This window comes from Lemur catta, chromosome 12 (assembly GCF_020740605.2).
Source record: "Lemur catta isolate mLemCat1 chromosome 12, mLemCat1.pri, whole genome shotgun sequence".
Classification (NCBI taxonomy): Eukaryota; Metazoa; Chordata; class Mammalia; order Primates; family Lemuridae; genus Lemur; species Lemur catta.
Genome location: NC_059139.1, coordinates 53,177,550 through 53,190,372, shown reverse-complemented (window position 1 = coordinate 53,190,372; position 12,823 = coordinate 53,177,550). Strand labels below are relative to the sequence as shown.

Genomic DNA, 12,823 nt, shown 5'->3' with positions numbered 1-12,823 from the left:
CATCTCCTTCAGCTCCCAGAGCAATACCTGGCAACCTCCCATGTTAGCAGTGGCAATGGCTACTCCTCAAGTCCCTAGTCAGGAGGAAGTGAGAGCCCAAGCCCTTGATAACCCTGCATTGTGACACTAATGCTTCTGTGAACCCTGAGAAACCAGTGTTAGGCCCTTAGTGGTTATCATGTAAGAATTTCTCGTGGAAATATGCTTGGGTTACATTTTCAGACACATACACACACACACAATCATAAATGTTAAATCAAGCTATCATTTTAACATATTTTATGTCTCGATCCTAAAATTTTAACATACCATTCTTTCTGTTGTTGACATATTCTCCCACTTGGTTAAGAATATTCAAGGCATTATAATTAGTAGCTAGTAGGCTTCACACATATATTTCAGAATAGAAGTCACACTTAAGATGTGATTGAGAATAGCTCATCTTGTGACTTTAGAGAGGAAAAACAATGACAAAAAATGCTAATTAGATATCTTAGGGGCTGCAAAGCATTAGGATATCACCTGCCTGGCATCATACCTGCCTGCTCAAATTGCTGAGGAGTCTCTGTCAAGAACTGTGAAGGATCTGAGACTTTAATCACTTGTAAGCTAAGAAGCTAGCCTGTCAGTTTTATGGATGCCGACAGAAGGCACAAATCACCTGAGTCAGAGACAAAGGACTTTATTACTCACCACACAGCCAGTGGTATAAGCATCAGTATGCTTGTGTCGGTTCCCCTTGCCTATGGAGCAATGCAGGTAGGCCCAGAAGGATGTTTGCACACACAGTGGGTTTCATTTCAGAAGAGAAACCCTGAGCTTAAGGAGCCCCAGTCTTTAATAATGGGTAGTAAGCCTACCTGCCCTTTCCTCTGAAACACTACCTCTATATGTCAAGGCTATAAGCAAACCAGTCTTTTGCTACAAAAGGGGACACAATTTCCACCCTTCAAGGCTATTTGCTATACAAACATCCTAAAAAAGATATTCCAAAACAAAGAGCAGTTAGTGACTCATTCACAATTTATGCAGAAAACGGAAAGTTTTTCCTCAACAGTCTCGAGAGAACAGGAAATTATGCATTCATGCTGCCTTCTTTACAACTGAAAAGAATTTGGGTTTGCTTCATTTTTTGATTGATTATATATTACTAAAGGAAGTGTTACCTGGAAACTTGAATATAAAATATCTATCTTCCCATAATATATATGACCATATAAAACTGTGGGAACACAGTTTTTCCCATACGAAAAAAAAAAAATAGATCTAACTTAAGAATTCTAATATTTACCTTAAGGAGCATCTAGCAAGATGCTCTATTCATTCAATGCCTCCAGACCAAAAATTGCATTAAGTCAAAGGCTTAAATCAATTAGAATGGTCTTTGCACACTGATTCAAAACCCAAATACATCTATCCCCAAAACCCTGCATGACATGGACCCTGCTGGTCTGTCTCACCTCATTTGATACCAGCTTCTCCTTCTGACCATGTGCCAGGCACATTGGCTTGCACTCAGCCTCTCAGCACCTCAAGCATCAAGCTCCAGTGTACCTCAGTGCCTTTGCACGTACGGTTCCCTCTGTGGGGATCACTTCACACCCCTCTAACTCTCCCTGCATTCTGTCCACTTTCATCATCATAACATATATCACGATTTGCCCTGAGACATTTAATTTTTGGTTTACTTATATGTGTTGCATTTCCTCATCAGAAAGCATGCTCCATGAAGGCAGGTACTATGTTCATTTGAGCAATATTCACCTAGAGCCCAAGTTGGTGCTCAATAAAATGTACAGAATGAATAAATGAACCTAGCAAAAAATGCCACATAATTAATTCCCACTTCGTGCCATACGGTATGACTCCCAGGCAATCATAACTGGAAAATAAATAAATTTAAGTATTCCATAGAATTCACTCTTGAAAATGGAAATGGATAAAACTCATATATACTGCAACTGCATCAGACCATTCTGGCTCAACTTTTATGTTAACAAAGTTGTTAATTGTTTTTCAGTTGCCATGGACTCCCGGGTTGAAGCTCTGGTAACCTGAGCATGCCCGATGAACCAAGCTTGCAACATAGGTGGAACCTATCTGCTTTGACCAAGGAGCGGGGACTGAATTAAGAAGCAGACACCTCCATAGCAGAATTCAGGATCCAATCATACTGAGCCCCGGCATCACCCTCAGACTATAAAACCAGCCCAACTCCCTTGCCCAGGGACACACTGCTTTGGGAACTATCCCTGGTGTGCTCATTACTTGTGCCAAGTAATAAAACCCCCTTATTATAACCAGCTTGGCTGTGTCTATTGACTTGATATCTGCCAAGAGAACAAAGCCCTCTGTTTGGGAGGCAGCACTGCCAGTTCACTAGCAAGATACAACAGCACGTACTCCTCGCTCCTTTTGGGGAAGGGGGGCAGTGTGTAACTCTTTATCAAGTTCAGAGCCTAATTGCTGCCATGATTTCTACCAATTTTCATCAAATCAACTTCTAAGTTGTTTAGAATCAGGATAGTAAATCAAATGATTTTAAGTGCTTTTAATTTAAATGTTAATTTTTCTCATTTTAAGTTTCCCTTTGACTTCTTAGAACATGGATAATGTGCCAAATTACTGGCACATATTTACATTCTGGGTTGCTCAAGCTAAACTGAGACAGGAGGCCTGCTCTTGAAATAAATTCATGCATTTGACAAATATTGATTGGCACTGTGCTAGATTCTTTACCAGGAATACAAGGTCGAAAATACACAATCGTTACACCCAAAAAGCTCCCAGCCCAATAATGTGCAGAAATGTAAACACCTTTGGGATATTCACCCAGCAAACCAGTGACCTTGCCCACCCCACCCCAGGCAATGGCTGATTAAGTGAAAGGGACAGAGAGGCAGGTATATGATACATAAACAGACAAGAGATTTTGATATGAGATTCTGTTACTTGTAGTGCAAAACAGCCTTTATTGGAAGGATTCGATAAATGATACATTTGGTGTGGCAATAGAGGCATGAACTAGGAAGGGAGGCTTGAACCTCACAGACCTGGGTCCCAGCAAAGGAAAAGGCCTTCACAGCCCTTGACAATGCTCTTTAACAGGTACCTGCAAGCTCCCCACCTGGACAGAGACAGGAATCAGAGTTTTCATTCACCAGAATAAAGCTCAGTTTGAAAATATGTGCTATGTGATGTTGCTCTGTACTCGAGGCCATCATTTATAACAAGAGCAAAATGGATTCTTCAGGTAGAAATTAACCAGCACACTTAGTTTCTAAGGGATCATTGTATACAGCTATTTGGTTAACAAATTCAAGATGTTATTTTCTAAATAATTAACACAAATTTGGAAACTCCAACTTAAAACCCAGCTAAGTAAATTTTTTTTCTTAAATTTTTATTTTTTTAGAGACAAGTTCTCACTCTGTCACCCAGGCTGGAGTATAGTAGTGCGATCATGGCTCACCATAACCTCTAACTCCTGGGCTCAAGTGATCCTTCTGCCTCGGACTCCCAAAGTGCTGGAATTACAGGTGTGAACCACCACTTACAGCCCCTACCTAACTAAATTTTAAAATTCATGTGCATATGAGCACCATTATTCCACTGTATGTGAAACAACCATATCTACGAACTGGCTACCAATTCATTCATTTTTGTTATCCTTATAATCAATGATGACTGCTAGAACCAACAACATCAAGAAGCAATTTTTTAAATCAGTAGAAAAATTAGCACTTTTTGTGTAGCTATATAAGCTCAGAACCTCCCCACTTCTTTTCTTCCTCTCTTCTTATATTTCCTTCCTTTTCTCTCTTGTTCGTTTTTCTTTTAATTCAAGAAAAAAAAATCTTGTTTCACATTAAAGTCTTTTAAGCAATACGGTCTCAATAATATAAAATTTCCAAAGTTTTGCATATTTACTTTGATATGAGTTTTTATATTTATATATCATAATCATTTATATATCATCATGTTTAAATAATATAGAAATAATGCTGATGAATCCTCATTTTACTTGGAATGCAAGGGCTAAAAGAGTCACCCTCTGCCACTCCCCATCACCAAAGATCAGCTGGTCCCAACTGAACTCACAGCACAGATCTGTCTACTTAATTCTGAAATCCCTCCAGGGAAGGAGATTCTAACACAATATTTCATTGCAGTGAGGAAAATTATCTTTCTTTTCCTAGTGAGAAAAATTATCTTTCTTTTCTTACAACTCAAAGGTCCCTGCTGAAATAGAAGCCTATTTTCCTTTGTTTGGTTCTCAGCCAAGCTTGAGAACACCTGGAGAATAACTTTTAATATGCATTTTAAAATTATAGCTCCCTTCCAGGAATTTTACAAAGGGTATCAAAGAACAGCTTTGTCAATTCCCCCGACATCCTACATGGAGGTTTAATTATAAAAACAGGATTTTAAAGATCAGGTCTCAATATTAGTAAGATCACATGGCAATGTACATTTATTTCTTTAGTTCCACCTTAGAATAGATGTGAGAAGAAATAATCACTGCATCAAACAGTAGCTACAATGAGAGACTAAGAAATTCCATTCATTTTGGATAAAGGAAAAATTGTGTTTAATAATTTAATCAGGGAAATGAGGCACTCAACATTTGTCACTAGCAGTTACACGGAGCATGGAGTCATCAGTCTTAACCTCCCTGCTTTCTTCATTCTCACTTAAAGCTGTTACTTTAACTTGTCACATTTCCATAGCAACTGCTATCTCAATTTTAATAGCTAAAGCACAAGGAATCATCGCTAACCATCCTAAATATTCCAATGTCAATTGTCAACATTATTACAATCTTTAGCTCTTCTTCCCCAAAAGCTAACTCTGCCCAGTGTGGTATAAAGAATCAGCATCTCATCAACTGATCATCAACTGACCTGATTTATGAAGACCCATCTTTCTTCTCAGGTTTAGGGGGTGTCTCTGAGAGAAATCAAATAAAAATGTCCTCCTACCCCACCTGAGTGCTAAACCAATTGACAAGTAAGACAAGGGGTAAGACAGCCGAGGCCCAAATACCACCTGCACCACTGTGAAAGGCTAGGACGGAGGATGGAGGACAAAGCTGAGAGTAGGAGCAAAATGGATTGTAACTAGAAGACAGACATGTAGCCTATTGTGAACTAAAATAAAATCTTAAGCCCCACAACCAACGGAATGGACCCCCCCTCTTGGCCAAGGGGACCCCAGAGAAACCTTAAGGCTGAGTTGCTGGGCATGAGGAGAAGCAAAGTCAGACACACCTGTCATGCCCTTCTACCTTTTGGAGTTACTCTTTGTAACAATAAGATACTAAACAGGACCTAAGGCCAGGCAAGGCAAAGGTTAAACCACACCTGCAGGACATCAATTTGCTTAAAACATCACTGGAGTCTCAGTGTATGTCCATGGCTTGTATCTGAACATCAGACTTCCTTATCTTAACTTAAAACATTTCAAGCCTTTAGACAAAGCTTCATTTCTTTAACTAATTATAAATCAAAAAATCTTTAAACACACCTATAACCTGTAATCTCCCCGCTTTGAGATGTTCTGCCTTTTTGGGCCAAGCCAATGTTTGCCTTCCGTATATGGATTTATGATTTTACCTGTAATTCCTGTCTCCCTAAAATGTATACAACCAAATTGTAACCTATGGCGGGACCACTTGCTTAAGGCTTCTTGGGTGTGGCTCTCCGGGCCATGGTCACACATAGCTCAGAATGAACCTCTTTAAAATACTTAACAGAGTTTGGGTTCTTTTCCATTGACACTATCCCGGTAGCACTGGGATCTCAGTAAAGAAAAGAGAACTGCCTGGGAAGAAATGGAGTAAAACACATTCTCCATGGGCAGGCTGGGTCTCAAAAAGGAAAAAGGGAAAAGCTGAACATGCCCAGACTATTCTTTTTAAATTTATCACAGATGTCACAGCTCCTCACCTGGCATGGAATCAGTAAAGTGAAAGACAGAAACCAGGAGTTCACTGATTGAACTCCTTCTACTTGGAAGAAAACTTACCAGAAAAGAGGAGAAATTATTCTCCTTCCCACTCCCACTTTTCCAAAATTACAAGAGCTACTGAATAGGATTCTTTCCTGACAAAGTGTCTCTTCATTTTCATATTCCTCTAGTAACCCCAAAATGTCAGGTTGCAACTTATAATAAAATTACTGTTGTCTTAACAACTATAACTCCCTAGTTTTCCTGATGTTTTGCTGGCTACAAAACTATTTTCCACCTATTTTGTGCCTTATTTACTTAACATTCATTAAAATTTTTTCTAACCTTAAAAATGAAAATTCTACCTTACGGCTAATCTGAAAACTAACAAACATGTTCTGGCTAAGCAAGTTAACATCTTTAAGTTTATGTTTTGTCTTTGTAAAATGGGGCTAATAATGGCACCTACCACATAGGGGTTGTTTTGAGGATTAAAAGAAACACTGTATATGAAAATTCTTAGCAGTCTTATGCCTGGCACCAAAATAACACTCAATACATATGAGAGATGGTGGTGGTGGTGTGATGTCAATGCTTTTGCTCTTCCCTTCATGATCTAATTCCAAAATATATCTTAATTATGACATCTCTCTATCCCCATACTTTGCGAAGGAAAAATATATATTATTCAATCACTTTGGATGAATCAACTGATACTACTAACTTGGTGCAGGTTTTATACTTCATTTGGGTCATAAAAGAAGATTTTCTTTGCTATGAAAAGTTATTCACTTTTGGCACTCTTGCAAACAGAACAAGGGGAATAGATATCTTCAACAACTTTCAAGATAAATGTGAACTTGGACTCAATTTGGTAAATTTAGTGAGTGTATGTACAGACAGTGCACTTCCCATGAAAGAAAAATATGAAGGGTTTATTGCACAGATTTAAAAAAGTATTTACAGGTCCAGATGCTCTCATTTCTTTTCATTGTATTTTGCATCAGCAAAATCTCTGTCCTGAAGCTACTATTTTAAGTGACGCTTTGCAACAAGTTACAAGTATTGTTAACTATATTCATGCAAATGCAACAAGGTCAGTTTTGTAACAGGCTAAAGTTGAAATATGAGGTATTCAGTGTGGATTTGCCATATCATATCTAAAACGTGTTGGCTATTGCAGGGACAGGTGTTAGCCAAAATTTTATCTCTGCAAGAACAGATAGCTAAATTTTATGAAGAACAAAATCAGCAATGTGAATCATTGAAAGACAATTTCTATAGGAATGCAGCATTTCTGTGTGATATCATGTCAAATCAAAATGACTTCAACATGTCTTTCCAAGTTAAAACTAAGTCTATATATGATATATGGAAAAACATCCAAGCATTTTGAAAAAAAACTTTCTTTTTTCAAAACACTTCTTCAAAAGGAAATTTTGGATGAACATTTTCCACAGCTAGCAAAGGTCACTGATGAGTAGGATGATATATGCAAATCATTTGAAGAATACCCAGCTGTTATAGACATATTAATTAGAGAATACATTGAAAGGTACTCTGAGAAACATATCATACTCAAATTAGCATTTCAGCCTCACCTAGTGGATATCACCAAAGCACCTAAAGAACTATAGATGGAATTGATTGAGCGCTCAGTAGATGACATTGAAAGTCACTGATGCTAAGAAAGATCCAATTGAAATATAGAAAAATGCAGCAGAATACCCACGCCTTCGACAACATGTTCAAAAAATGCTTTCTTGCTTCTCAACCACTTGTTGCTGCAAATCTATATTCTCCTATCTAACCCAAGTCAAGATACTCTTAAGGTCACAAATGACTGATACCCATCTAGAGGATCAGCTGGAACTGCGGACCTCCATGCTGCAACCAAATATTCAAATGCTTTCCAACAAAAAGCAGACACAACAAAATCATTATAAGGTTAGTGAGCTTTAAAATTAATAGTTTTCATTTTTTGAAATTATTAAGTACATAGTAGTTAGATTTTTATAAAATATAGTTGAAGTTTCTTGAGGGTGGCCTTATTTGATTACAGCTAAATTAATGCAGGCTTCCAATATGAAAAGATTCCCCACCCATGGGCTAGAGTGTAACATTGGCCACTCTATTTTGCTTCACCTGCCTTCTCTTCCTTATCACTAACCTTTGGCAGCCGGGGGGCTCTAGCCTCCAAACTTTCTGTTCTACCTACAATGAGTCCCTAAGTGATCCCAGTCAGAGCCATAGCCTTCAATACTATCTATTCACTGATGACTCTTGAACTTTATATCATATTAAATATATCCAACTGCCTACCTCACATCCCTCCATGCCTAACAGACATCCCAAACTTAACATATCCAAAACAGAACTCTTAATTTCCCCTTTCAAAATCTCCTCTCTCAGCATTTTCCACTCAGTAAATAACTCCACAAGTCATGTAAGTGCTCAGGTCAAAATCATAACGTCATAATTAACGCCCCTCTCACATCCTACAGTCCTTAGCAAATTCTTTTGGCTCTATCCAGTTACCTTTTACCATCTCCACTGAGGCGCCAAGTTTATCTCTCACCTGGACTCCTGCAACACCTCCCCAGCTGGCCTCATACATTCATTTGTTCTTCTCCTCACATCAGCCAGCGTAATCCTACAAAAAAATACAAATCCTATGTTGTTTCTCCTCTGCTCAAAACTTTACAATGGCCCTCAATCAACAGAAGAATAGAAAAAGGCTTTACCATGGTCTACACGCTCCACAAGTCCCTGTGCAACACTCAGACCTCATGTAGTGTCACGCAGCTCCTCACTCACTGAGCTCTGCGCACTGATCGTTCAGTTCTACTTACTGAGAATCCCCCTTCCTAGAAGGTTCTATCCCCTCTACTTACCTCATTGTTTTGTCTTTAAGCTCTCAGCTCAAATGTAATCTCCATAGAGCTGCCTTCTTAAACAATCCTATCCAGAGTAGCCACCCTCCGACCCCAAATCACTATTACCTACCCAATTGTATATTTTTCTCTACAGCATTTATCATTATGTGAAATTACCTTTTTGATTATTTTTAAATGTACTTATATATATTGTCTGTTCTGTCACACTTTGAATATAAAGTTTGCAAGAACAGAAGCTTTCACTCTCTTCCCTGCTACATCCTAGGTGCCTACAATAGTGGCATTTTACAGACATATTTGCCAAGTGAACCAACATGCCAGAAAATTCTCATATTTAGTTCATCTTACACGAGAAACTGAGGCTAAAGAGCTAATTAAATGACTTGTCCAAGGTGGCACAACCAGTAAATGGCAGCTTTAGGGTTTAAGACCAAGTCAGACTCCAAAGATTGGGTTTTTAATTACTACCCTAAACCGCCTCACTAAATTTTACGGCCTACTATGCTGCCTGTGAGCCTAAGTTTCCCGGGTCTAATTTCCCAGACTCCGTTCAGAGGGCCCCGCCCCCTGGCCGCTCCACGCACCCCCGTAAGAGCCGCCCAGCCGCCCCCCCTTCCTCGCCCCCGCTCGGCCGAGCCGACCTCGTGACTTGCAGAGGGCGCCGGCGCCGTGCGCGGGTCTCGCGCAAAGCATTCTGGGCTTGGTAGTCCACGTCCTTCCCGTGTCCGGCACGCACATGAAAAAGAAAGAAACCACAGTGCAAATTAGCTATCTCTGAATTTAATGCAAATTAAATACGACGCAGATTCCGGCTCTGTAAAGCGGTGCAAGCGAGCCGTTCTCGAAGCAGAGTCTCCAGTCTCGGGTCGGGCGCTGCGCAGACAGCCGCGCGGGGTCCTTGGTTGGGCGGGGCTTGCTCGCGGTGGCTTGTGGCTCCTTCCTGGGCCGCTTCTCTCTTTGGCTCAGGCCCGCGGTGCCGGCAGGATGGGTGAGCGCCTCTGGCCTGCGGGCGCCGCAAGCGGGACCTGGGTTCTCGGGGACGGGCGGGCGGATGGGACTAGAGCTGGGAGCAGGATGCCACGGGGACACCCCATGGCGGGTGCTAGGGGAACGCCGCTTCTGAAGGTGCATGGCCGGGCGCAGAAGGGGCCCACGCGGCTCGGAAGCCGCCGGGGACGCGTTTCCGAGGGACACAGGGCGGCCGACGCAGCTTCCCAGGCCTGGCGTGGGGCCTCATCCTTTGGGAAGACGCACCCGCCGGGGCGCGTGTGCCCCGTTGCAACGTTTGTTAGTTGTTTCAGGGGAATTGTGAGGCCAAATGTGTAGCCCACCGGCCAAGATAGGGTCCAAGAGCCAACTGGCTTAAGGGTTTAGTCCAGGTGACGCTAGTGCCTCAAAAGATGTAAAACGTGACGTGGGTGTGTTTTTTGCGGAAGAACTAAAATGGTTTAATTTTTAGGCAAGTGTCGTGGACTTCGTACTGCCAGGAAACTCCGTAGTCACCGACGAGACCAGAAGTGGCATGATAAACAGTACAAGAAAGCCCATTTGGGCACGGCCCTGAAGGCCAACCCCTTTGGAGGTGCTTCCCATGCAAAGGGAATTGTGCTGGAAAAAGTGTAAGTGAAAATCCGTTGCTTCCTTGTAGGTTTCTGTTACTATGAAAAATTGGGACAAGTACATTTATTGAATTCTTAATTTAAAGGGAGTAATTGTAGGGTTTTGTGTAACCATATTTGGGTATTTAGGGAGTAAAATTGTAAAGCACTGTTGCATTTAACAGTTCATAAAATTAGTGCTTGGGAATTAGGTAATTAAAGTTTTTTAATTTCACCATTGGCTTGGGAGGAATTGAAGGAGAAACTAGCAATGAATAAGGGACATAAATGAACACATTCACGTGTGTGGGAACTGTTAACTAGCAAAATGTGCCTGTCAACTATCGGGGCGTTTTCTTTTTTTAATTTGAGGAGATCAATGTAAAGAGGTAGAGTTGTGTCAGAAGTGATTGAGATCATACAGCTAAGACTGAGACATGAATTTGCTGGTATTATTTACTTTAAAAAGGGCAATTTCATGAGTCAGTCAAATTTGGTGGTAGAGTCATGATTTGAATCCATACTTTCTAGCTCTAATTCTTAATTATCTAAGATAACTTTATAACTGTAAAGGGACTAGAAAATTGCCTCATTGTACTAATGAAACAGACTGAGGAAAAATTCGGTGGAAATCACAGGACTTCAGTCACGTAAGATTAGATTGAAAAGATAGAAGCAATTTCTAACAAGTTCTTGCTTAAGGTAGTGAGATGTATCTGTTTTTAGAAAGCTAGCTCATTCTGCTGCGTTATTTATCTTTCAGAGGAGTTGAAGCCAAACAGCCGAATTCGGCCATCAGGAAGTGTGTCAGGGTCCAGCTGATCAAGAACGGCAAGAAAATCACAGCCTTTGTACCCAACGATGGTTGCTTGAACTTCATTGAGGTAAATGTTTATTCACCTCAGTTAACCTCTTGTACTTTTCTGTTCTTGGGGGGGGGGGCCTCCAGTTTTTTATTCAATGAATGGGAGTTTCCACATATGAATATTTTTGTGATTCACTGACACCAGAAGTAAATTTTTCATTTTATTACAGGAAAACGATGAAGTTCTGGTTGCTGGATTTGGTCGAAAAGGTCATGCCGTTGGTGACATTCCTGGAGTCCGATTTAAGGTGGTCAAAGTAGCCAATGTCTCTCTTTTGGCTCTATACAAAGGCAAGAAAGAACGACCAAGATCATAAATTTTCATGGTGAAAACACAGTAATAAATTTTCGTATGCCAAAAACGTTTCATGTTTTATTTTCCTTTTTCTCACCACAAAGATGCATTGTGTGCTTTATTAATTTTAGGAGGTGGGGAGAAAAGTTTTCAGGATTCTCTAGAGTTAATGAGATTTGTTATCTAGGACAAAGTTTCATTCCATGGAGTAAAGAAAATTAAGTTATAGATCTGGAATATAAATACACGGTATTCTAATATTGCTTTAAAAATTTAAGTAAACTTACTAAATTTATAGTGAGACTTTTAAGGTAGAAGTGTGGATGATTTTTAAATTTTTCTTGTTTTCTGTATCTAGTAAGTCTAAGTAAGCAGTTTTAAGTTTTATTGAACATGGATCATCTTGGGCCCCCTTGGAAATGCACATTCTTGATCCATCTTCAGAGGACCCAAGATGATAAGTAGTAACCTTGAAGTTACTCCCTGCTCGTTTTTTGTTTGTTTTTTTTTAGTTTTCAAAGATCAGGATCTATGTTGTAATTCTGTGTCTACGTATACTGTGTTTAAAATAGGAAGATAAAGGTTTTCGATGATTTAGTAGGTGCGAGTTGATGTAAGTATATGCCAGGCAAATGGAGGACTAGAGAAAAAGATTATGCAAAGGATACTAGGTATATGGCAAGATCAGTCTTTGAAGTGCTTTCTCAGGAGATACTGTCAGTAACCTTTTGGCCTTAAGGTTTACTTAAAGGCACACGTAAAAGAAATGGAAATGTAGGTAGAGAGGCAAGTTAAGTTGTGTTTTGATAGGTTGAAGCGGATGTTGAACACATGGGTTTTGCTATCCACAAATGTTTCAAAGTTTTCATGCATATGATAAAGTGCTTTGTCTAAAATGAGGTGACTAGCCTATTTAAATTTCATCTATGGAACTCCTATTGACTATTAGTAAATACTGGTTAATCATCTCCGACCCGAGCCTCATGTTAGATTATGTTTAGGATCATTGAAAAACTGAATTTCTTTGGTTGGTCATTTCTCATGGCACAAGAGAACCCATGTTGTGTCTGGCCCCTGCCTATTTCCAGCCTTCAGCCTGCCATTCCTTTGCTTGTCTCCCTGCCCTCCAGCAACACTGGCCTCTCAGTTGCTCCTGCTCAAGCCTAAATTCCCACCCAGCCTCGGTAGCTGTGTTTGTGTTGTTAGGGTACCTCGCACG

At 40.2% G+C, this 12,823-nt stretch overlaps 1 protein-coding gene across 1 annotated transcript; it reads left to right on the top strand.

Annotated features, from left to right (window-relative positions):
• Nucleotides 1-9,537: 9,537 nt before the first annotated feature.
• Nucleotides 9,538-11,671, top strand: RPS23 (ribosomal protein S23). The gene is made up of 4 exons (XM_045566132.1): nt 9,538-9,834; nt 10,306-10,465; nt 11,208-11,328; nt 11,480-11,671. Exons 1-4 carry the CDS (start codon nt 9,630-9,632, stop codon nt 11,624-11,626), a joined length of 633 nt encoding a protein of 210 aa, XP_045422088.1. The 5' UTR covers nt 9,538-9,629; the 3' UTR covers nt 11,627-11,671.
• Nucleotides 11,672-12,823: the final 1,152 nt, after the last annotated feature.

Bases quoted from the DNA above. Each gene is read 5' to 3' on its own strand.
- RPS23 (XM_045566132.1), top strand. From the start codon at position 9,630: ATGCAAATTAAATACGACGCAGATTCCGGCTCTGTAAAGCGGTGCAAG. The intron at 9,835-10,305 runs GTGAGCGCCTCT...TTTAATTTTTAG, and splicing joins CCGCGGTGCCGGCAGGATGG to GCAAGTGTCGTGGACTTCGT. The intron at 10,466-11,207 runs GTAAGTGAAAAT...TTTATCTTTCAG, and splicing joins GGAATTGTGCTGGAAAAAGT to AGGAGTTGAAGCCAAACAGC.